Here is a 25,339-nt window from a genome sequence, read left to right as displayed (position 1 = left end):
TGCCTCTGGGTGTGGGAACTCTGGATGGAGAGGGCAGTGCTGGGAGCCCGAACATGGTGGTTCTCACCACCAGCTGCACGACCACATCCGCTGGGGAGTTTTTTACAATGCTGATGCCCAAACTGTATCCCGGAATATGGGGGTGGACCTGGGCCTCTGTGTTTTTACTTTTTTGGCCTGGGTAGTTTTCAGAGCTCCCCAGAGGAATCCAATTGGCAGCCAAGATTGGAAACCACTGCATCTGGAAGTGGCTCTCAGTCTCCTGGGAGCTTTGATTGGGGCGTGGGTGGGCCGGGGATGTGTGATATGTGTCATGGCTGTATGAGATGTTTAATGGGGTGTATGATATGTATGATGGCTGTGTATGGGCTCATCAGCGGACTCCAGTACCCCCTCCTCATTCACTTTCTTTCTAACCAGTGGAAGGACCAGCTGCTAACCAGAAGGTGAAGCTGACTGAGTTTCCTTTACCGTCTCCTATCTAATCTCAGACCTGCAAGTCCAAGCATGACCTGGTGAGCTTTCTTCTCATTGAAGGATTTCCAGGAATTCAAGTCACCTTGCTCTGCCATCTGGACCCTCACTCCCCTCATCCCCCACACCCCTGATGGACTGTCAGCTGCATGGGAGCAGGACAGTGGGTCATGCCTTGTCACCCCATTGTTGTATTATCACTCACCTGTGTTCACTGTGTGAATGGATGCGTGGATGGATGGATGTGAGGTGGGGTGAGCCCTCATTTTTATTGGGCTCTTCACATGTATCAGGCACTGGACATCCCAGCCATCAAAGAGGTAGGCGTTATTTGTTGCATTTTCTTTGATGAGGAAACTGATACTCAAGAGGTTAAGTTGCTTGCCTAATGTCATCATACTAGTTAGTCATGGTGCTGAGATTCAGATTTAGGTCGTCTAGCTCCAGAGACCATGTGTGGGTTTTCTGCTTCCTCACTGTTCCCATTGGGGAGTCTTAGCCTGCAGCCAGACCTGCTGGCGACTCTGGGGATGACCGTGGACAAGGCTAAGATGACGTCTTTGAGGGAAAGTTCAAACAAAGCGAAGAAAACAATGACCTCGAGCTGCCGATCACATCAGAGGCTCTAATGTGTCCCTTTGTTTAATCTCAACAACCACACGAGGTTGGTTGGATCAAGTTCCTTAAGTGACGTGCCCAAGGTCACGTAGCCAGTAAGTGGCAGAGCCAGGATTCAAAAGCCAAGTCTGTCTGCCTGTAAGTTTCATGATGCTTCCAGCAAACCACACTGCCCTCAGGCCCCACCCAGCTGCATTAAATGCAGAGTGGTGTTTGTACAACCGAAATAGCCAAACAGGCCAATTCAGAGGTCACTCTCTGCCCACAGATCTGTTTAGTTTGGCCCACAGAGTGTTTTTAAAAAAATTTTTGAACCGGTTGCCAACATTTACAAATCATATGTAAATCTGGATTTCTGGATTCTCTTGAAAACAGAGCAGACTAGACAAGACCAAGTTCACTTTTCTGCCTGGTCACAGTGGCCGGGGCCCAGTAGAGGTGATCCCTGGTAGCCAAACCTTGTGTGCACTGGTTTGCCTGAGTCCCCAGCATTCTCTCTTTTGAGTTATATGAGCTAGTGGTGCAATTGCTCATTTTTATTCCCTTGTCCTGGCCTGATTACTCGCACATCTCCAGGCAGATTCAGCCCGTCCTGGTGATCGACCATTGGTTGAGTTGACCATCTGCTGAAAGAGTGTTTACTTAAGGGAACTCTTCTTTCTCCTTCCCTTCTGGTCCTGAAGTGCCTTGCTCTCTCTAGCCTTCAGACCCTGGACTCTCCTTTCTTGCATTAGGGTCTCACAAGCTCAGACACTATGGCATCATTTCTAGGAAGATGTTCAGTAGAACCCTAGCGAGTTATGTGTGTGTGTGTATGTGAACCCATGTATGCATGAGATGTGTGTGTCTGTGTGAGTGTATGCGTGTGTATGTGTGGTGGGATGCGTGGGTGGGTAAAAATCTACCTGGACAAACTGTTCACTGGGCAAATAAGTTTGAAAAGAAAAGTCTAATGATAGCTCCCCTTTTGGAATTTGACAATGGACGTGAACATTTAAAACCTCTGAGAAGTTCTATGACATTGTTTAGCTTTGTTCCAATATCTGTAAACCTATATGACCAGGGAACCCTTGGCAAGGGTAATACTTATTAAAATCTTCTGCAGACCAGACTTTTCTTTCCAGATAAAAGGAAAGGAAATACTCAGAGACTCGTGATGAGGGGGAATTAAGACGCTCTGATGAGTGACAGAAGGACGTGAGATACAGAGATGGGGGCAGGGGTGGTTTAGAGGGTGGTCTTCAGGCCCCTGGTAGGGAAGGCGGGCAGGAGAGGCAGTTCTGGGCCTGTGCAACCTCTGGTCCATGAGAGAATGCCTGTAAAGGTGTGGTGCCTGGCACGTGGTAAGATGTCAATACAGCTCTAGAGATTAGTATAATCGCAGCAAACTGAATTACCTTGGTAATAACCTTGAAGAACAGCTATAAACGAGAAAAGAGGTGGTGAGACCATCTCATATGCCTGGAGGTGGTTCTAGTGCAGGAAGGCTCAGCCAGGCTGGCTCACCTGGGTGTGGGGAGAAAGGATGTGCCTGCCGGTGGATAGGAGCCGTCAGTCTCAAACGGGAGCATCCGTGAGAATCCCCTGGGAGGTTTGGTTAAGGTGTAGATTCCCATGTCCGCTTCCAGAGAATTGGAATCAGTAAGTCGGGGTGGGGCTCAGGAATAACCTTCTTAAACTACGTGTCAGATGACTCTGTTCAGGTGATGCTGCAGGTTCTTTTTGAACACACTATTTTGTGGGGCCGATAATGAGTCTGAGTAAAGGGGAAAAAAGTGCCGGATGGGAGAATCAACGTAGCTACTTGGAAAGCTGAAGACCGATGACTTGGTATGAGAGCTGAAGTATGAACCAATGACAAAAGAGCAGAAAGTGCTCGTAAATTCACCGTGAGGCTCAGATAGGACTGTCTGACTTGGAATTATGGGCGTAACCGTCACCAGCAGCCCACTTCGGGAAACATATGGGCTAGCTGAGGATGAGAGCTTGCTGTGTGTGAGTGTGTAATGGGGTCTCTAGGGTGTGATAATTATGGAGAAAGCTTGATTCAACACTAAGGGAAGAAAGGGGCACTTGGGTTTATGAGGGTTCATGTAACTTTTCAGAAGTTAGCCTGCTGTGTCATGATGCCTAGTTCCCTCTCTTGGTCATGCTGGGTCGTGTATCTTGGATAAATGCTTAGATGACTCAAGGTAAGTGAATGCCCATCCAGATATGAGCAGGAGACCAGAAAGTCCCAGAATGGAGGTCTCTGGGAACAAAAAAGAACATGGTGGAGCACTTGAAGAGCAAACAAACGACAAACAACAACAGCCCCCCCATAGGAGACTATTATAAAGATCAAGAATAAAGAAAAAGCAAAGGCAAATAGTAACCCCAGGAAAACAAACGGCTTCACAAGAAAGGAGATTCAGACAAGTACTCTTATCTCAGGCTGCCCCGAACAATATTTACATAGTCATAATATTGTAAATAGTGGTAATCATATAACTAAAAATAGGACAAGGATATTGGAAGATGGGGAGATGTCAGCTGGGATGGAGGAGCTAAGTCATCAGCTGTCTTACAGGATCATTAGTGGATTACCCACAATTGATATTTTAAGCCAATCAAGGTATAACAGAAGACCCATGTTGTATGCTGATAACCAGCAGAAGAAAGGGCTAAAATGTTCTAAGGGACTGTAGTAATGGCAGGCACGTGGGCGGGTGGCAGGAGCACGTGCTCGCAGCCTGCTGAGTTTTATTTTTTGAAGGCTCCTGAAATTTTTAAACCGTGTTACTTTCATTTACGATATTACTAAAATACCAGGAGCTCTGCAGGGTCCTGGAGCCCCCGGGAGCCATGGGTATCCAGCACAGGGTCCCACCACTAAGAAGGAAACCAGACTTAGGTCTTTCCCGTGTGGCTCGCTGTACCCTGGAGTCAGCCGTGGATGTGGCTCCGGGATTGAGAAGAGAGCAGGAAGCCAAGCATCTCTCCCTCCTTGGAAGGGCCCAGCTCCTGGACTCCCATCAGGGACTGGAGTGGGTCCCAGGGGTACCTCCTGCAGCACAGGAGCCTGGCCAGGCAAAAGGTGAGGGGCCCTGAGCCGGAGCGGGGGGGTGCTAGGGGCTGCTGGAAGGAGAGGGGGTCTCACTTACGTGCACACACTCCTATTGCGTACCTCGGGCGGTCCCCACTGTAGTCGCAATAGAGGCCCCGGTGGGGGTCACAGACAGCGGCCTCTGTGCAGTTGTCCCCGAGCTGCTGAGCGCACATCTTGCAGCATTCACAGCCGTCGGTGATGAGGCTCACCCCCAGCGGGCATCGGGGTGGGGACGCCGGGCACTCGCATGGCCACTTGCAGAACTGGGGGCGTGAGTACGTGTCCTCCAGCGGCGCGGGGGTGAAGGCCATGGCCATGGGGGCTGGAGAGAGGGCCTGCGGGGGAACGGCAGAGATAAAGGGGGCTGCCAGGCAGGGCTGCCAAAGTCCAAACGGCCTGCGGCCACATTCCCGTCTTCATGGCATTTGAAAAGGTTACATAAAGTTATGTTTTTCTACCCTGCTTTTAATGGCCAGCCATCTCCTTTTGCCTCGATAAAACAAATAAGACGGAGGAGCCCAGAGTTCGGAGATGTTAAGCCAATGGCCCGAATGCCCCTGCTGGTGGATTCTGCATCAGAACTCTGGCCTGCGGAGCCTTGTGTGTGTTTTCTCTCCTACGTGAACATCCCACAAGCCAGGAGGGGCATGAGTCGGCCTTGCTTTACTAATGAGGGAGCGGAGGCTTTGAGGAGTAAATCCCTCTGATGTCACGTTGTGAGATGCTCCCCAGCTCCCACTGCTTTTTTCTCTGTGTCCTGAAGATCCACGCTCTTTATTCCACTAAGGGTCCTCAAGGGCTCACAGAACCAGTGGACCCACATCAATGCTGGGTCTCAGCCGGCGCACTTACTATTACTGTTATGACTGTTATCGTGATTATTTTCACCTTGGAGCACCAGGAAAGGGCTGCCGCAGGAGGCAGCAGGTGTACAACCTCACAGCTCCTTGCCACTGGCCCGCCCCGCCCCATGGGATGGGAGTTTTGCTCCTGTTGGCAGCACAAACCCTGCAGAGAAGAGCTTTATTCTGCACAAAGCACAAGGGACCCCGCCCCGCTCCCCCTCCCCATAGCCTGCTCCCATCCCCAGGCCAGTAGGTTCAGCTTCATCCTGGCAAATAGGATGGACACGACAACGGGCCAGCTGGGAAGGGGAAATAAGGCTCCAAGAGCCTCCTGTCCAGGGCTTCTCCCAGCGGGTCCTGTGGTGGCCAGGGCTTCTGTAGGGGGCACAGGCGGGGCTGGTGGGGCCCCAGGCCACCCCCTCCATCTCGAACCAGAGGGACCTTGCTCCTGGAACTTATAGACCTGCATTTCCTTCTTTGAACAACAGATGCTGACATATGCAGACAGATTCTCCCTCTCTTTTTCTGAGGAGGAAACTGAGACCCAAGGAGGTAGAGATAGCATCCAGGATGACACAGTCCACGTCAGGGCCTGGACGCAAATGGCTCTCCGACTCTCATGTCTGTACCTTTTCCATTTGCCTCCCCTGGGCTCTTTCAGTCACTCAACAAATGTTTGTTGAGCTACCTCATAGTCTCTCATGAGTTTTAGGCGCTTAAAAGGAATCGTAAAGTTCTTTGTGCCTGGGGACCCCACAGCGTATGGGAGGGACAGACCTGAGACGTGATTTGTTACAATATGAGGCTGTGTGCTGGGCATCCCAGGGGAGCCCCGGGACCTCTCTGAACACCCGTGGTGACTGAAGTCCTCCCTTGCATGCGTGGCGGCGAGGACCAGGGGCCGGGAGAGACGGTCGAGGTTGAGGTGCTGTAGATGGACTCTTGGACCTGGGCTGGGCACACGGTAAGTGCGGGAAAGATTGACTCCACAAACACAGGGCCATGAAAGTCACAAAGGCAAACCTGGACTTGAAGTTTGTCACCGAGAGCTTGGGTTCGGGCGGGTCTGCTGGCGGGGGCGGCAGGGCTGGTCTGCGTCCACCTGCGAGGATTAGGTGCCTGCCCTCATTTGCTTCTCCTCAAATACACAACATGATCCGACAGAACCCCAAACCCCAAATCAGTAAAATCATCCAAACACACACCCGCCTCTCTGACTGTGGGGAGAGGCTTTTTCTTGTCGGTCTGACAGTGGACGGCCCAGAACTACAAGAACACTTGTGGACCATCTCTCACCAGTCCCCAGACCCTCAGGACACACGCTTGGTAGAGGAAATAAAAAAGCCCCTCTCCTCCAGGAAGCCTTCCGTGCTTTTCCCAGGCCGTGTTAGAGGTGCTGCCTCCCCACCCAGAATGTGAACTTGAAAGGGCAGCGTCTGTGCCTTACTGCTCCCTGTGTGCCTGCAACAGGGCACACGGCACCCAGCAGGGCTTCGTAAGTTGCCTGGTGAGATAGATGGATGGTGGATTGTTGACTACAAGGGGTTTGGCATCCCTTGATATTCAGGACCTCCCATCCTAGAACCACTCCTCTGGGCTCTAAGTTTGAGTGTCAAGAAAACAGCATGGGACATGAGGCCGTCAGCAGTGGGTTCTCTCTATGTGGCCTTCGACAATCTTCCTAACCTTTCTGAGCCTCAAAGACCCCATCTGTGATACAGCCACAATAATGTCCCCTCTGGGAGCTGTTGGGAGGTGAGGGGCATTGCATATGTGGAAACACTAGCAGAGGCTGGCACCTGGCAGACGCTTAAAGGCATGACTTTCCCCCTGCACTTCTTCTCCCGCCCCCGTAGGGCCCAGTCCAGGGCTGGGGGTCTGGACACTTGGAGCTGAGCTGGGTGGGCTGCAGCCTGGTGGGTACCCCTCCCCACATGGTCACTGTCTGCCCTGCAGTCTCCATACCACGTTGAGGATCCCCAGAAGGGAGCCTCCTTTACAGGTACCTGCCAGGAGCTCCAGGGCATGCGGTCTCCTCAAGGGAAAGCCCCATGGACGAGGGAAGCGGTTCTGGGACCTGCAGGCAGTGGAGGGATGGGTGCTGGGTCTGCTGAGCTAGCCTTGCAGTTGGCGCCATCTAGTGGTGTGAAACCTCCCAGACTGCATCAAGGGGAGAAGAGCTGGCACGGTGGGTACCAGAACTCCTGGGTTTGGTGCAAGACCCCCTGAATCCAGCTGCCGTGTCCAACATCGGCACCCTAGGGGAAGTGACTACAGGTCACCAGTAAGTGCAGACTCCTTATAATCATTTCTCTGTGTGTGTGTGTGTGCGTGCAGGGAGGCGGGAGGATGGCCTGTGGCTCCTGCCCTTGGGGAAATGCACGTTGACTCTCTCATGCATCCTATGGACAGGTGCTTGGTGAACACCTACCATGTGCCCGGCTTTGTGCCAGGCTCGAGGGAAGCGGGGGTGCATAAGACACAGTCCCTGTCCTTGTTAGCTCGCTGCGCCATGAGGCCAACAGACGTCTAAATGGTAACTGCAGTTCAGCGTGCTCAGTGCTATAAGGTGGCAGCCACTCGTTCATTCATTCGCTCTCCCTTCATCTGCTCACCAACCCATCTCTAGTCAGCTCTCGCTTTGCTCCAGGCACTGGCACACGGGCCCTGGGCATCCAGTGGGGATGCAGTGGGAGGCCCCGAGGGACCGCCTGTGGGAGCACAGAGGAGGGAGGGCTGGCGGTGTCTGCTGGGGCCTCAGAGGGCCCTTCGGAGAGGTGTGGGAAGTGGACCGTGAGGGATGAGCAGGACTAGGGCGGCAAGGAAAGGCACCAAAGCAGAAGGCCCAGCATGTGCAAAGGCCATGCGCTGCAAGCACTACTTGTTTCTGGAGCATGGGGGAAGTGTGGTGAGCTGGTATAGGGTGCAGGGAGGAGGTGGGAGGAGGCGGAGGCTAGAACGGACGCCGATGACATCATTGGGCAGCACAGGTCAAGGAGGGCCTCGGATGCCTTGCTAAGGTCTCAGGCCTTGGGCTGGAGGTGGCTGCAGTCATTTCTTGAAGGATTTCAGCAGCAGAATGATAGGGGCTGATCCGTGTTTCAGATACACTGTATCGTGTCAAGTCTAGCCTTTGCCACGTACTGTCCATGTGACTCTGGAAGTTCCCGTCCTGAGCCTTGGTTTTCTCCATTGCACAATGACATTCTTACTGCTAGATGCTGCTCCCCCTCCCCCCCCACACACACAAGGTACTGGGAGCAAGTGCCAAATGAGATCATGGCTATAGCTTCTTCTAGCATCCTAGCCGGTCCGTCCATTGCAGACCATCACCCTGATGACTGCTAGGCGTGAGTCTTGAGCTAGACTTCAGTTCCTCTGGCCCATTTCCTTTTGTCTTTCCCACAGTGGCTGGTATCATTATCCCAGTCTTACAGATCAGGAAAGTGACTTGCCCAAGGTCAATATGTTGTAAGTGACAGAATTTGGACTTGAACCCAAATCGGTTGGGTTCATACTTTCCCCCACTAATATGTGTGAAGCAGAATTTTCTAATAGAAGAAACTGGCTGTAAGGTAGTGAGGATACCATCAGCGGAGATAATCAAGAAGCAGCTAGACAATTATTTGGGCTGGCGGCTGTAGAAGGGCGTCAGGACTCACAAAGCCTGTCACATAGTAGGTGTCAGTAAGCATCTGTCTGTAGAATGAATCAAAGAGTCCATGTACATTTCCTTGACTCAACTGTCCACACTTGAGGGCAGGGACTACACGCCATCCATCTGTTTCCCTGTGCACACACACACCCAGGCCCTTACAATCACCATAGCTAATACTTATTGAGTGTTCATCATATACGGAGAGCTCTGTGTGCCCTATCTCATATAATCCCCCCAACAAATCACAGGGCAGGCCTGCTAATTTTCCCCAGAGTGGAGGAAATGGAGACTCAGAGAGGTTGAGTGACTTGTGCAAGACCACACAGCTTCTGGGGCACCATCAGGATGGAACCAAGCTCTGCCTTGCCCAGAGCTCTTGAGCCCCTAACTCCTCCATCTTCTGTGATCACCCCCACAGGAAAGACTGTGTGCCTGTGGTCCTTGGGGACATGCTCTCATCAGCCCTTGAGCAAAACAAATGTTCCACAGGGGCTGGGCGCTCCAGGAGAGGCTGTCGGGATCCCGGGAGCAGAGTCAGATCCCCATGTGAGGTGTCTGTGCCCCGAGGATGGCATTTCATGAGAAGTAATGACCTTGGGCATTAATGTCACTGCCCAAGCTGAGCTCATGGTGGCTCATCACCCTGTTTCAGTCCCCCTTCCTCCATAAACTCCAGCCTAAGCTGCTGTTCTGGTGGCTGAGTGCGTGAGCAATGGAGCAGTGGACCCAGCGCGTCCACTATCCCCAGAACTCACAGTGTCCATAGTGTGAGCTTTTCCAGTCTCCTTCAATTCCAGGAACTTGTGTTTTCATTTCAAGAGCTCCTCTGGCCAATATTGACCCATTTAATAATTAATGCCAATTATTTTCTACATTAAATATGCTAGATACGGTGCTAAGGGCTTTGCATTGACTCTGTCAGTTACTCCTCATACCAAGCCTTTGTAGAATTGCAGCCTGACCCACTTAACCAGCGGGGAAACTGAGGCTCAGGGAGTCTGGAAGTTGCCACAGATGCACGGCAGCGAATGGCAGAGGGGTGCCAGTCTGAAGTGCCTGACCCTGAGCTCTGTGCTCGAAGCCTCTGCGTCTCCCCGAGGAACCACCGGTAAAGCTGCGGGCCCTCCTCCCTCCTGCCCCGCCCGAGCCGTACCCCGAGGGGTGTGGGCCATTGACGACTTTGCTGTGTCCCCTTCCCGGGCAGGGGACATTCACAACGACATCAGCTTCTGGCAAAATGGCCTGTCCAAGAAACCCTGAGCAGCAGCCGGGATGCGGGAGTGGTGATGGTGACCTCGCAGGGGTTCCCAGTTGGTCATGGAGCCGCGGCTGCAGTGGGACCTCATGCTCATCCATCCGCCGCCTCCCCTTGCCCCAGACAGGCGGAGCCGGCCCAGCTGTGGGCACCTCTCTCGGGTCCTCCTTGCTCCTCCTGCTCCATGAGATGCCAGATAAGGCTGTGTCTGTGTGTCTGTCTGTCTCTCTGTCTCATGCAGACACACACACTTTCTCTCTCTCACTCTCACACACACACGACACCAGCCACCCTGCTTGTCCAAGATGGCATGGCATGCCCACCTGCCCCTTGCTTGGTACAGGCACGTTTGCAAACGCACTGCGTGCGGGGCCTGCACCGTTTCTTCTGAGAGCAGAAGCTAAGAGGGAAACAATCGTACAGCAAGGGGAATGTGGTCCAGGGAAGGCCAGGGGAAGCAGAGAATGGCCTTGGGCGCTTCCAGGCTGTGCTTGATCACATAAAAGTCTCTTTTACGATGTGCTTCTGGGACTGGACTCCTGCCCATACCACTGTATCTAAGGGGAAGCAGGGAGGTGGGGGCAATCCCCTGAGGCTTCCCGGGCTGGGTGCCCAGCACTCACTCGGTCCCAGCTGCTCCTGCCCCGTCCTGCCTGCTCAGCCCAGGACACAGGCCTCACCACCCGCCCGGCTCTGCCCTCCTCAGCGACCCCTCCCGACAACCCAGGGCAGCGACCTCAACCAGAATCACTTCCTGCGTGGTTCCCGCACTTCACTGGGTGTTAGAACCATGCGAAGCTTGAGTAAACACGGATGCTCCAGCACCGTCCCCAGGCATCCTGATTTAAGTGGTTCTCTGGGGAACCTGGGCCCTGGGATTTTCCAGGTGGTTCTGAATGCAGCAGAGGCTGAGAGCCATGGGCCACGGACCTTGTTAAAGTACAGATTCCTGCACCCCCCCCTTGGAATATTTGGCTTCCGTTCTTGCAGGCTGGGCCCAGAGTCTGCATACTGACCTGTGTACCTGGCAATTTTTGTGCAATGCGACCTCCCCCTTAGAGTTTGGGGAAGAGTGGGAAGGGTGTGGGGGCCCTAGGCTGACTTCCTCCTTCGCCTGAGGCCTGTACAACCTCACTTGGGTGTGGTACCCATCGGCGCCTGCATGGCCCTCCCCGCAGCAGCTCGCACAGACTACAGAGCGCGCCCCGTCTGCGACTTCACAGGGGACACCCTGCTGGGTGAGTGGGCCATGGGCACTCAACTGAAAATGATGTCTTTTGCCTTTAACATTTTGTGAAAAATGACTGAAAGGTGGAAAAATTCAAAAAGGAGCAGATCCCAAGGATAAGACCCCTAAGTGTCTGCTATGGTCTGAAGGTTTGTGTCCCCCCAAATTCTTATGTTGACACCCTAACCTCTAAAGGTCGTGGTGTTAGGAGGTGGGCCATGGTGGGTGATTAGGTGATGAGGGTGGAGCTCTCATGGATGGGGTTAGAGCCCTTGTAAGAGAGACCCCAGGGAGCTCCCTGGTCCCTTCCCCCAGGTGAGGACACAGCGAGAAGATGCCACGTGAACCAGGAAAAGGACTCTGACCACAACACAACTGTGCTGGCCTTGATCGTGGATTTCCAGCCTCCAGACGGGGAGAAATACATTTCTGTGGTTTCTAAGCCACAAAGTCTGTGGTATCTTGTTACAGCAGCCTGAACTGACTCAGACAGCGTCTTACTTGGCCCTCGGGACAAGGATGGGCGACAGTAGGCAGGTTGAAAGCGATGACTCGATCCTTTTGATAGTATTTATCGGCCCAACTGGAGCAGATTAAAGTTGGGAAGGAAAACAATGCAAGCCCCTCAGGAAATGCTCGCATGTATTTTGGGGGTGATGTTTAAAGATGAGCAGTGGTGGGGCTGGCCCGGTGGCGCAGTGGTTAAGCTCACACGTTCTGCTTCACGGGCCCAGGGTTCGCCGGTTCGGATCCCGGGTACAGACATGGCACCACTTGTCAAGCCATGCTGTGGTGGGTGTCCCACATATAAAGTAGAGGAAGGTGGGCATGGATGTTAGCTCAGGGCCAGTCTTCCTCAGCAAAAAGAGGAGGATTGGCAGCAGATGTTAGTTCAGGGCTAATCTTCCTCAAAAAAAAAAAAAAAAAAGATGAGCAGTGCCTACAGATTTCATGCTGTTTTCCAGCTCCCCCAAAATAGACCTAGGAACACATAAATCTGTAATTTGACTTCTGCACATCAGTTTTACTTCATTTTTACAAAAATGCATGATGGTAGGCATGAGAGCAGAAAGTAGGAGGCTGGTGGTGGAGTGCCATTCTGGGAACTCGAAATGTCCCTTCTGATGAGGGAGTTGGAGCCTCCTCTCCTGAGAGTGTGTGTGGCTCATGGGTGAACAGGACCCCGGAGGAGGTGGAGAGGGTATGGTGTCTGCCGGGCGGGAGCCCATTTCCAAGGCTCTGTGACCTGGGGCTGCGCTCACCCTCTCTGAGCTTGTGTTTCCTCGTTTGTACAATGGTGAGGGGGACAGCGTCCTCTGGCGCCCTCAGGAGCAGTTACTGGTACCAGCCCCATTTCACAGATGAGGAAACTGAGGTTTAGGGAGCTCAGGTAACTCGCTCAAGGTCTGGCAGCTGGGAAGTGGTCTGCGACCCCGGACTGTCCCTCAGCAGCCCTCACTTACAATCCCCAAGCCGCACCCCTCCCTCATTCATTCACATTCCTATTCATTCATTCATTCATTCATTCCTCCATCCACCCATCACACATGTGCACTAAGCATCTCCTGTGCGGCTGGTGCTCAGAAGAACAAGACAAGGTCCCCACCCGAAGGGAGCCCACAGTCCAGAGGCTCACAAAAGATACGACTCAGGTGGTGCGGATTGTCGTGGAGTTGGGCCCAGGATGCCCAGGGCCCCCACAAGAGGAGATGGGAGCCTCTCGTGGGGCTCTCCAGGGAGAACGTGCCCTTTCCCGCCTCCTCAGTGCCCAGCTCCGCACCAGCATGCCCTGGGCCGGCGCCCAGTGACCAGGAGGGATGTTCCCAGCACTTGGATGCTTGTGTTTGGGAGGCTGCACCCAGAGGCCCCACAAGGGGGCAGGGTTGAGACAGAAATGGCCGGAGTCGCCCCGCTGGGCCTGGGGGCTTAGGGAAGCAGCGCTCTGCCTGGAAGCAGTTTCTGTTTGCTCCTTTACTGCAAAGAGAGGCCCCCCCAGGGGCAGTGGGAGAATGTGGCCCTGGCCTGGGCCAGAGCTATGGAGGCCCGGACCCGCCCTCTCCACTACTGTGTTCTTGAATTTCTGGTGCAACTGGCCGGGGCAGCCACAATGTGAGTGGGTGGACCCCTCTTTTCTGAGCACCTCCAAGGAGTGTGCCCCTAGGAGTCTGAACCCCCACCCCTGGTGGGAACGCCCTCCAGATGGGGCCATGGAACTGGGTCCTTCTTGCACCACTGTCTTGGAAAGCTTTGAGCTCCCAACCCTGAAGTCACTTGGCCTGAGAGTTTGGGGGACCAGCGCTGCCCAGAGCCTTCCCTGCTCTGCCCGGGCTCCGGCTCTGATGGATGGATGGCGGGACCTCCAGGGAGCTGCGGGGCCTGCGGCTGACTCAGCGTTGGCCAGGCTGCACATCATGGGATGTGGGAAGTTTTTGGAGATTTTCTGCTAATTGGTTTTAAAAACACGCTGTTTTGCAAGCTCCTGGTGGAGGAAATCGACGGTACGTGGAGAGCGTAGAAGGGGCAGGACACCAGGCTTCTTTCCAAATAAGGAGCTGTCGTGTGTGTGCTCATACACTCGTTCATCAAACACATATAAAGCATGGACTCAGTTCCAAGCGCAGGCTCGGGGAACGTCCTGCCTTCCGAGGAGACAGTGCCGCGGGGTGAGGATCGGAAACTGCGGCCCATGGGCCACATTTGGCTGCGGAATTTTCATAAGGGTCACGAATGGATTTCACATTCTTAAAGAGTTGTAAAAAAAACAAAGAAGAATATTCCACAGAGAACTTATAGCCCCCAAAGCCTGGAATATTTACTCTGTGATCTTTTATAAGAAACGTTTCCTAACTTCTGTTCTAGAGTGATAGCGTGGTTAAGAACAGCGAGCCCTCGCAGAGCGCACACTGAGCGGCAGGCGTTACCGCCAGCACTTTAGAGGTAAAGAAATTGGAAACATGATAATTCTCTGTTGGGGACATGTCCAAATATTCACAAAAGCTGGGAGAAGAATAGAACCTCACAGACTGTATCAGCTTCAGTACTTATCAACACTTACTTTGTCGGTCTTGTTTCATCTATTGCTCCCACCTACAGGCAAACTTTTTCCCTTTTGAGTTTTTCCAAGCGGATCCCAAACATCGTGTGATTTCACCTGAAATTCTTCAGTGTGTCTCTGAAGTATGAGGAATTAAAAAAAAAATATATATATATATATAAACCCCACACAATTACCACACCAATAAAATGAGTTGCACTTTGTGATTTTCTTTAGTTAATACCTGGTCCATATTCAAATTTCACTGATCGTCTCCAATATAGTTTTTTAATCAAATGATTTCCTTGAATCAAGATCAAAACGAGGCCTGTCTGTTGTGCTATGTTTTGTCTTGGAAGCCTCTTTATCAGTTTACACTCTAAATAAGCCATCCCACCCTTGTGATAACCCTAAGAGGCAGGATGCTTTAAGAAGCATGTTCTCCAATTTAAAGAAGAGTAAACTGAGCCCCAGAAAGGTCGGATAATTCACCCAAGGCCACTAGCAAATGGCAGAGCTGGGATTCGAACCCAGTGTTGGTCTCTCAAGGCATCACGCCGAAGGGCCACCCCGTAGGGTGTCTCAGCAATATCCAGGTGAACGCTGAGAGCAAGACGAGAGGGGAAGGGGCAGGGCCCGGGGTAGGGCGTGCTTCCCAGAGGAGGAGGAGGCATTTGCAGTGTGTCTTAAAGGATGAGTGAGAATTGACCAGAAGGGCAGAGAGAGCATCCAAGCTGAGGAACAGCATGAACAAGGGCGTGCAGGCGGCAGCAGTGCGGCGTGGTGCAGGAAGGACCAGTGGTCAGTGTTGCTGGGACATGGAGCTGGCAGGCAGGGGCCACAGCCAGAGGACCTTGAGGGCCAAGCCCGGGAGGGGTGCACTCTTTCAGGGGAAGATGGGGGTCCTTCCTGAGCCAGCCAACCCCTCGTGCCAGGCTACGATCCAAACAACCCTGTGAGGTCCGCACTGATTGCCTCAATTTGACAGATGGGGTAGCTGAGGCCCAGAGAGGTGAAGACACACAGCAAGAAAATACATGCTTGGCTCTTCTGACTCTGGGTGCCATGCTCCTCCAGTGACTTCTAAGGGACACTACTCTTGCCTAATTTCTGGTTCATTCAATAAACCAAAAGGAACTGAGAGCCATCCGGGTCCCAGGCCATGGTGTCACCAGGGAGGGGGCCAGCCCTGGAGCAACAGCCAGTACAAACAAGGGTGGAAGAAGTGGCCATCCCTTGGGCTCACAAAGGAGGAGTGAGAAGCTAGCCAGCGGAGAGAGGGAACGGAGCCTTCAGCTCCAACGCCCCGCCCTGTACCTGGAGGTGGAAGCCTGGGGCTCCAGCCCCCACTGGGAGACTTATGGCCTCCTCACAGGGAGGTCAGGATGAGGCGATCCCTCTGGCGCCTTCCAGCTCTGACAGTCGGTCACGGGGTGGCTGGGCCTCAGATAAGGTCTCTCCTCCCTCCCCCAGCCCAGAGCCCCACCCACCTCCTCCCCTCTCCTCTCAGACTGCGTCCTGACTCAGGCAAGGAGAGGAGGCAGAGGTGGACAAGGGGCTGGCACCTAGTGCCCCCCGGAGTGGGTCCCGCCAGCCCTGCGTGGGGAACTCGGTGGTGTTTCTGACGCTTGGATGGCATGGGGATCCATAAAATCCTGTGCCTCAGTTTCCTCCTCTGTGAAGTGGGGATGCTAAAAGCTCCTGCCACCCGGGGCTCCCTTGTGTGACTAAGTGAGACATGTGTGGTCCCCAGCACACAGTGAGGGCTCGACAAGGTTGGCGCTTGTGATCATTTAAGAGCGACGTTTCCAAGTGTCAGGATGTGGTCCCTTGGAATGCAGGGCTAGAAAGGGCTACCATGGAATGGATTGGGGTGTGTACGTGCATGTGTTGTGTGTGTGTATGCGTGTGGGGTGGGGGGGGGGCAGGTGTAACTACCTGGGCAGCAGCTGGAAGGACAGGTGGCTGCAGCTCCAAAGCCACTCAGCGCCCACTCCCAGCTCCCCCTGCCGAGGAACTCTCAAGACAGCACCGCTGACCCCAAGCTCCTTGACGTCCACTCCCTCGCGCCTCCCCAGCTCCCCCTCGGCGGGCGCTCAGGGCCTCGCCTGCACCCTCTCCCCATCACAGGGGCTCTCTTTAAGTCCCTGTCACAGGGGACAAGCTGAGGCCCAGCAGGGAAGTGCTGGAGCTGGCTCTCCACCCCAGGCTGTGTGCTGCCACCACCCCCCCCCCAACCACTGTGCCATCCTACCTGGAGCATGGGCAGAGTGGGTTTCCTGTCCCCATTTTCAGATGAAGAAATCGAGGCTCAGAGACAAAATCAGAGCCTGGACTAGAGGGGGTCTTCAGACTCTTGGCTCTGTGCTCAGGCACCAAGCCCACTGGCTGCGGCTCGCTGCTCAGTCCTCCCAGCGATCAGGCCGGGCCCTCTCCTTAGGTTCCCTCCTTCCTCCTCCCCAGCACGAAGCGTCCACTTCAGAGAGGTCAGCGGTGATCCCCGCTCCCGACTGTCCCCTCCACACACATCCGGCCCCGCCCATCTTCCTTCTGTTCTGGTTTTGTTTATTAATTCATTCACTTGACCCACAGGTGTGCCTTGGGCACCTGTAATGTGCCAGCAGATATGGTGACAGCGAACTGAGTAGGGAAGCTGTCAGGTCCAGGAGGGAGAAAGCATGAGCCAGGTGGGGGAGGGCACAGCACGTGCCAAGGCCGGGGGTTTGTCCTTGCCGGGGAGGGGCTGTGAGGAAGGGCGGCTCATACACTGGGCAAGGCCAGCAGAGAGCTCTGCTGAGTGACATGCTTCCTTCCACCTGGGCAAGAACAGGGATCATGGGTGCCCACGGTGGGATGCTGGCAGCTCCACCTGGGGGAGGCCAAGGGAAGCTTCCTGGAGGGGGACCAGTTACAATGACATTGATTTCATGAACAAAGAAGGGAGGGAAAGGCATTTCAGGCCAAAGGAACAGCATGGGCACGTGCAGAGGTGGGGACCCTTGAGCACATAGGAGAACGCCCTAGAAGTAGGAGAGAAGGTGAAGGAGGCAGTCCCAAAGGATGGGGCTGGAAAACAGATGTGGGCCAGACTCGAGGAAGTGAAGCGAGCATCGTGAGTGCCCATCTGCACCAGGCTCTGTGCCCACCCGGCTTATTCTTTGGCACAACTCTATTCAGAGGTGGATGTCCACTGGTCACAGAGGAGGAAACTGAGGCTCGGAAAGGTTAAGCAAGGTGCTCAAGATGATCCCCTTCTAAATTCAAACTCTGGTTTACTCCAGATCATTCCTACTGCAGAGTTTATTCTCTTCCTTCCAAGCTCCGTGTAGGGGCTTGACCTCTAGGCCTGGAGCTGCAGGAGGCAGAGCTCAGCTGAAGGTCAGAAGTGGAGGCTGTGGCAGGAGGAGTGGGGAGCCAGGCCCAGGGCAGGGAGAGAAGGGTGGGCAATGGCCCCAGGCTTCTGATGGGGTCAGGTGGAGGCACTATTTACTGAGAGGGGGAGGCAGGTGGGACTGAAGCCCATTGATGGCAGCCGTTATCTACAAGGATGCTTCCCAAACTTGCAAGGCATCCAGGACCATCTGTCTTGGAAAATGTTGAAACTCTGGAACCCTGGACCCCTGCCTGGCCCGACTCACTAGGCCCCGGGGAGCCCGGCATTGGTCCTTGGCAAGCAGCACCCAAGGATGCTGAGGACCAGGGCTGATTGGGGAGCCATGGAGATGGGGGACCCCTTGGAGATTAAGCTTGTGGTGTGCTTTCCACTTTTATGAGACCAGAGGTACACTCTGAAGGCTTGCCAAGAGAGACGTGGGCCAACAGGGGGACGTTTTTGGGACATCTTGAAGGGAGGAAGCAAGTCTCGAGGGACATCCCAGAGCGTGGGCAGCCCTTTCTAGAGTGGCAGCAGCACGAGCGCCCCCTACAAGAATTATGGCATGTGAGCCCTGCTGCCGGTGAGATGATGGGCCCGCCCAGTGATGAGGGAGTGGACCCTGGGACTCTATGGTGGCTCCAGCTGGAAGCAAGTTCGGGGGCAAGCTCAACCTCCTCATTTTCAAGATTAGAAAATGGCGCTGGGAGAGCCATGGTTTGTCTAAATTCACAGCAATGAGCTCTTCCCCTGGGTTTCCAGCCATCCTGGCGAGGCTACCGCCGCTCTGCCCCAAGGCAGGGTTACAAGTCCCTGCTCTCTCAGAAAGTTCCTCTGCTCTTGGACACCCCCTTCCACTCCCCCATCCAGCCCAGGGCAGGCTCACGGCACAGACCGCTTCTCTCCTCTCTGAGACTCAACACAGGATTCCCCGCAGGCGGACCCCTCTCTTCCTCTCTTTGGGGCCTGGCTCTCGCTTCCTCTCACTCCCCGCTCCCACCCCACCAAGGCTTAGCAGATCCGTAGTCCACGTCCCAAGCCTGGACTTGCCTCCAGACTGGGGGCCTCAGAGTGGGCGGGCACAGATTTTATCACATCCCCTGGAATGTCCATTATTCACGTTTTGAGAGGCCTGGTTCCTTCTCCTCTGATTCTATCTCCCTTCCGTCCTCCACCTCCCTCTTTCGTGGAGAAAAGGCAGACTAACAGAACGTCAAGGTTAGAGTCCATCTAATGCAATGGTTTTTGAAATCAAGTGTACGTTAAGAATCGTCAAGGTGTCGGTTAGCGTGCAGGTGCCTGGAGGCCTCCTCAGAATTCAGGCTCAGGGCCCTGGCATTGGTATTTTTCTCCCGTAGACCTCTGAGATTCTCTCTCTGATTCCTCGACACATTCTTCTCTGCTAGTGTAAAAGTCTGTCTCCAACACGTGAGCCGTCCTCAATGGTAGGGCCAGAGCCAACCATCTGTCATCACATCGCTAGAAATAGGAAGGGGCTGGGCACATAGTGGGGCTGTCAACATCCATGGCACAAGTAAGTGGTTGGGCTGTGGAAACCACAGTCAGTGTCGAGAGACCCTGATTCAGGGCTGGAAGGCGCGAATCTCACCTATAGCATCAACATCACCATTAGAACCATCGTTATCATCACCATTATCATCAGCACCATCACCACCACCACCACCACCATCAGAACCATCATTATCACTACTATCATCACTGTTTTCATTCCCACCAACACCGTCACCACTACCACCATCACCACTGCCATTAGAACCATCATTTCACCACCATCATTACCATCACCACCACCACCATCATCATCATCATCATCATTGTCATCATCACTATTTCTTTCTCCCGCACAATAATCCAAAAGTGTTCATCAGTTCCCTCTAAATGGGCTGGGGAAGCTGGCCAGGATGCAGAAAACTTAAGGTCTTCAGAAGACGTCCCCGCATTGAGCCTGGCGAAGCCCACCAATTTGTCTGCCCCTCCTCTGGCCCACCTGGTGCTGAGCCTGGCTCCTTTATAAACACCTCCTCCATCAGACGTGGCACTTGTCTGCAGCCAGTGCCTCCAGTCGAGCTGGGAGTCCCTGTCACTGCTGTTGGAACAATGGAGTCCCCTCCCATTTCCCCTTGGGTGTGCGGGGCCTTCGTGTGCTTTATCTCCATTTCACTCTTTAATCCTCCCAACAGCCCCAAGTACTGAGTTCTAATATTACGCCTTTTCACAGATGAAGACACTGGCTCAGAGAGGCTGGGTTACTTGTCCAAGGGTGCACAGCTCATAAGTGGAGGAGCCGGGGTTAGAACCCTTGATCATTTTCCCTCTCCACCTGTTGTAGTCCCTCTATGTACACTTGTGTCTTTTCAGGCCAACCCTGCCCAGTAAAATATAATGTGAGCCCTATATGGAATTTTACACTTCCTAGTAAACACATGAAAAGTAATAAGAAACAGGTGAAATTTATTTTAATAATAATTAATTATTAAATATATATTAAGAATATCAATTAATAATCAATATATTAAGAGTATCAATTTGACATAGAGTCAGAAAAAAATCATAATCAGAATTTTACATTCTTGTATTCATACTAAGTCTTTGAAATCCAGTGTGTGTTTTACTCCTCCAGCTCAGCTGGGACAAACCACACTTCAGATGCTCAGTGGCCTTACGCGGTGAGTGGCTATTGGCTGGACAGAGCTGGGCTAGACTGTGATGAGGCTGCCTGCCGTGTCGGTGTGTGGTTTTCGAGCGAGTTGATATATATATGCAGAGGCACGGGATGCTGTGCCCAGGATGCAGTGAGCGCCTGACGAATGTTAGCCCTGATTACCATCCTTGTTACTGGGACACAGGACGCTGCAAAGGTGTTAAATGAATGAACAGATGCGCCGCACCCAGCTCTTAGACCATCGCAGTCTTACACAGTTCTATCTGATGCTCCCTACCTTGCTCTGCTTCCTGGGCTGTGGTTGGCATCTCTCCCAGGCCCTACCGGAATTCCACCCTGGACCATTGCTGGCTCACTTTCCTTGCTCCCATATAAACCCACAGTGTGTGTAGCAACCTCTCCCAGCTGCCCAGAGGGATGACGGAGGTTCCTGGGAGGAATCCCAGGGTTTCTGTTTGTACAAAGCCGAAGGCAGCCTTCTGGCATTTGGTTGCTTTGCTGGCGCCAGGCAGGGCCTTTTCTAAAACCTGGGGGAGGTGAGTGTGCTGAGGGGCCCTGGGGTACTGCCCAGCCGGCAGTCGGGGTCTGGTCTCCCCAGGAGCCCTGCTCCCATGCCCATTCCAGAGGGCCAGCCCTTGCCAAGTGCCTGCCCAGGTGGAAAATGCCTGTTGGTGCCGCGCTCTCACCAGCATCCCTGACGAGTGGTGGGCGGGAGGGGCCCTGAGCTGGGAGCAGAGCCCCAGAGTTCCTGGAAGAGGCTCTGAGCGGGCAGCTGGTGGGTGTGAGGCCTGGGGTGGGGTTTGAAATGCTAGCTCAGATCCAAACTACGGACCAGAGGTATAAAGAAGGCATATTGTTGAGGCTCCTGTGATGTTTTAAAAGGGATACTCCACATGCCCGGGTCCACCCTATCCTGCAGTTGTTCCCAGGAACAGAGACTGAGTTTGCATTCCCCACTTAGCACACGCATCCTCAGGTAAATGCACACATACACCACGGGCGTTTATACACCCAGACATGCCACGATCACAGACACGTGCACACACACGTACATCTGTGCACATCCCACATACATTTGTATGGGTCTCACCTGCAGACAGACTACCACAGCCCTCCTGTCTACCCAGGAATTTGTTAGCAGAGCATGCATTTACCCAGTCACATGCTTCTGCGAGGCTCCCTCGGGTGGTCCTGCGTTCATTCCCCAGCAGCAGGGAGCTGGGTGGGGCTGAGGTTGTCAGCCCCCGTAAACACAAGAGGACAGTGAGGTCTGGAGTGGATAAGGGATTTGCTGAAGCTGGCACAGCCGTGGTAGAGCCTGCATCCAGCCCCTCTCTCCTGGAGGACATCGCCCTGTCACCTCTCATTCCAACATGTGGGTGCTGTCACGTACCTCACTAGCCTGTGAGTTCTGTAGGGGCGAGACCGTGTGCTTCTCATTTCTGCACAAGCACGTGAACCAGGAGGCAGGAGGCTGCCCTGCAAAGAGCTGGACCTAGATTCAAATGCCAACTCCACTGAGTACTAGCTGTGTGACCTGGGGCAAATTACTTAACCTCTCTGAGCTTCAGTTTTTGCATCTACAAAGGAGGATGATTATATCTGCTTAATGGTATTACTATGGGAGTTTTAGGAGATGCTTAATAAATGTTAATACATGCCTGTCGGATGAACTGAGGAAGGTTTTACATACATACATATATGGTATTTGGCACAGGGCTTGGCAGGGCTTACTATGCATAGTCCCTTTCTCTGAGCACACATTGGGTACTCAATATGCGTAGATGGAAGCAAAGAACAAAGCAACGGAAAAACAAGCCATATCTGCAGCGTCCCTTTATCATAGCTTTATCACAGCCCTTTATCATTGACATTCCCGAATGTACTTGGCTCCGTTTCTGAGCTCACTACCCCGTCCTGCTCCTCGATTTATCGCTTCCTGGGTTGGCATCTTCCTCCTTCAATTGCAGAACCTTCAGAGAATGTTCTACTATCTGATTGGGCCAGGCTTCTACTTCCTCAAAGTTTTCTTGGCAATTTGCACAAACTCTGTCTTCCATATGAACATCGATAGCCATTTTTTTCATCAAAATGCCCCCCAGGACCCTGAAGTGGACTTGCATTCCGGTTCTATATTCGTTTGGGGAGGACGGCCATGCATGGGCTTTGGCCGTTAAGGAAAGCACTGGTGGTCCTCACCGGGGCTGTTAGGGATGCCCTGAGAGCTCTGGCACTGGGCTGTGAGCAGGGAGCCCCGGGACCAGGGACAAGTGTGGGCTGGGCAGTGCCGCGTCCCCAGAGATGGCCCCGGCCAGGGGCTGCACAGAGGAGAGCCACCTTGCCTCCTCCCAGGAGCCTTCCCTGCCTGCTGCTGCCTGGGTCTGTCTGGACTCTGGGCTCCAGGGTCCCCTCCGCTGAGCCCGCACTCTGTACCCGACTCCTCCCCAGCGCTGGCTGCCCTGTGGCGGTCCCTGGGGCTCCTGTGGACTCAGAGCCACCTGCAGATTTCTCTCTTCCTCCTCCTCACTCAGACTCCGGCTGCCCTACACCTCACACCTCTTCTCCATCTACCCCTTGTCCTCCTGGCCATGGCGACCCTGAGATGAAGGCTGGTCTGGCCCCTTCTTCTTGCTGCAGCCTGCAGGAAATGCTCAGTCTCCCCTAAACAAGGGCAGCTCTGCAAGAAAGAGCGGGATTCGGCAGGAAAAGATCGAAGTCTGAGCCCTGGCCACTTAGTAACTGTGAGACCCCGGGCAAGTCCCTCCCTTGCTCTGTCTCCGTTTCTTTCACTGGTAAAATAGAATTCAGAACTTTGCTTGTGGGATGTCTGCACCCACCATGGGCAGGCACGGCGCCCTGTATAGAGAATTTAACGATGAGTCGCACAGACGCACGCCCTGCCCTCCGGATGCTTACCAGGGCTCCGGGAGGATACCTATCACCCCACGAGGCAACCGGCCTGTGGTCGGCTCATCAGCCTCGGATCTGGGTAAATCAGAACCAGTGTCTCCGAGCCAACCGACAGGTAGCTTACCCCGAACCTCAGTTTCTCATCATGAATGGGACACATTTGTCCCAAAGCAAGCTGTCAGCTTGAGTGGGTGTAATAAACCCTTCTTGCCATCTTCCCACTGACTCTTGGCTTTGCCCCTGGCAGCAGTCCCTGGCCGGCCTGTGGGAGCTCGACTTCAGAAGCTCTTCCCAGCTGCCCACCTCCTGCCTGCCCGCCTCCGCGCCCGGAGCCAGCGGCTGGCTAGGTGCTGCCACGTGTCTGGCTTCTCCTGGGATGGAGGTGGGAGAGAGAGAACCCTCAGGAGGCCCCTGAAACAGCAGCTTTATATGCAGGACCCAATGTGTACGTGTTGTGCACTGTAGAGGGTTGTGCAAGCCCAAGCGGCAGCTGCTGAGGGTAGAAAACCAGCCCAAGTGCTGTTCGCTCAAGGGAGGCGCTTTGGTTGAAAGCTGGCATTTCCCTTTCCAACTTTTCTTGGCATTTTCCATCTCCCCTTCTTATAGTATCTCCAACACTTGGAGACTCATTTTCCAAACTCAAAGACTCTAGAAACCTCCTAACAACTTTCTTACTTTACGCTGCTCAGAGAGGGTGAGTGACAAGTCCAAGGTCACACAGCTAATCTGGGCAGAGCTCAGTCTGGAGTCCAGGCCCCTGACTCCCAGTTCCACCTAGTGCCCTTTCTGCTGTTTCAGGTGGGAAAGAAGGGCGTAGAGGACCTGCTTGTTTTATTTCTCCGCATGCTGCTCCTTCCTCCTCACCCTGCTGGGATCTGCTGACCCCGCACAGCCCTACACCTCACCTTGGGCCACGCCTTTTTCCCCACCAGTCCGATCTGGGCCCTCTCATCCTGCCCACTCACGGAGCAGCCCGGGGGAGAAGGGAGCTGGGGCCCCTCTCCGAGCCCCTCCAGACAGGACTCACCGTGGCCAGGGCGCTGCCTGCAGCTGCTGCTGTCACCACTGCCAGCGTCCAGGGCAGGAACCACCTCATGCCTGGAAGTCAGTGGCAAAGGCATCGACCGAGCAGCCCAGAGGATCCGGCCACCTCTCGGGGGAGCTGGGCCGAGACTGGCCTGGCCCATGAGGAGCACCAGATATGCTTCTTCCCGCAGCCTTTGGGGGGTTTTATTAAAGCAAGATCTGACGTCAGGGTTAAGGACAAGCCCTGCATTTTCCTCTGAAAAAACTTTTCCTGCCTCTCTCTCTCTTTTTTTCTTCCTTCCCTCTGTCCCCACCTCCAGCCTGGGCTTGGCTGGCCTCCCCAGCTCTGACAGTTCTTAAAGGGAAAGTTACAGGGCTGTGATTTCACATGGGGGCGGTGAATTCTCACCGAAGGAGCTGGGGTCAGCCTGCCAGGGTGTTTCACAAAGCTGGGGAGGGGGAGACGGTGGCGGGTGCGGGCGGAGGGGGAGATAGAGTTACGGGGCCGGGCTGGCAGGCAGGCGGGGGGGCTTCGAAAGGGCTCCCAACTGGGAAAGGAACCTCCCTCCCATTTCTTCGGGCTGCTCCTACTTCTGGTTTTGATTTGTCATCTCTCAGTCTTCCCTCCCTGGCTGCAAGCAAAGGAGGATGGCTCGAAGGGCAGCGATCTAGAAATGATAGGAATTCGCAAATGAGCTCCGCTCTGGGGCTCATGTTCTCATCCCTGTAAATGAGCCTTTTGCGGGAGTGCCCTGTGCCTGCTCAGCCGCCAGGCCCTTTGGTGCTGGAGCGGTCTGCCCACGGAGACGCCAGGCGATTTCAGAGCGGACACAAACTTGGTGGCAGTCTTGGGGCTGAAACCAAAGTCTCTGAACCCTGACAGGGCACAGGGTCAGGACCGGACACTTCCAAGCCAGCTTGACCTGCCAAAGCCTCTTGATGCTCTGTGATGGAGCCACGAGGACCCCGGAGAATGCCGGGATGGGTTTTAGGACATCTGATTGTGACGAGCAATTGGAACAGATGCCCAAAGCATGATGGAAATGCTGACTGCTCGTACCTGCTGTTAGAACCTCTGACAGCCCCGCTGGCCCCACTGGCTGCTGCTATTTGCAGTATAGCGAAACCTGGAGAAAGGTGACACGGT

General features: G+C 54.0%; 1 protein-coding gene across 2 annotated transcripts in view; it reads right to left on the bottom strand.

Annotated features, from left to right (window-relative positions):
* The window catches only part of CCN4 (cellular communication network factor 4), a 36,905-nt gene extending 12,365 nt beyond the window's left edge, over nt 1-24,540 (bottom strand). Inside the window, exons 1-2 of one of the 2 annotated variants that reach the window (XM_070632116.1) lie at nt 24,194-24,540; nt 4,236-4,515 (exon numbers count right to left, since the gene is read on the bottom strand). In XM_070632116.1, the coding sequence (XP_070488217.1) occupies nt 4,236-4,515; nt 24,194-24,262 (349 nt within the window). In that variant the 5' untranslated portion in view covers nt 24,263-24,540. The remainder of the gene's footprint in view (nt 1-4,235; nt 4,516-24,193) is intronic. The other variant, XM_070632117.1, reaches the window with a different exon arrangement.
* Nucleotides 24,541-25,339: the final 799 nt, after the last annotated feature.

The sequence above is a fragment of the Equus przewalskii genome, chromosome 8 (assembly GCF_037783145.1).
Source record: "Equus przewalskii isolate Varuska chromosome 8, EquPr2, whole genome shotgun sequence".
In the NCBI taxonomy this organism is placed as follows: Eukaryota; Metazoa; Chordata; class Mammalia; order Perissodactyla; family Equidae; genus Equus; species Equus przewalskii.
The sequence above is the reverse complement of the archived record's forward strand: the minus strand, read 5'-3'. Positions and strand labels throughout refer to the sequence as shown.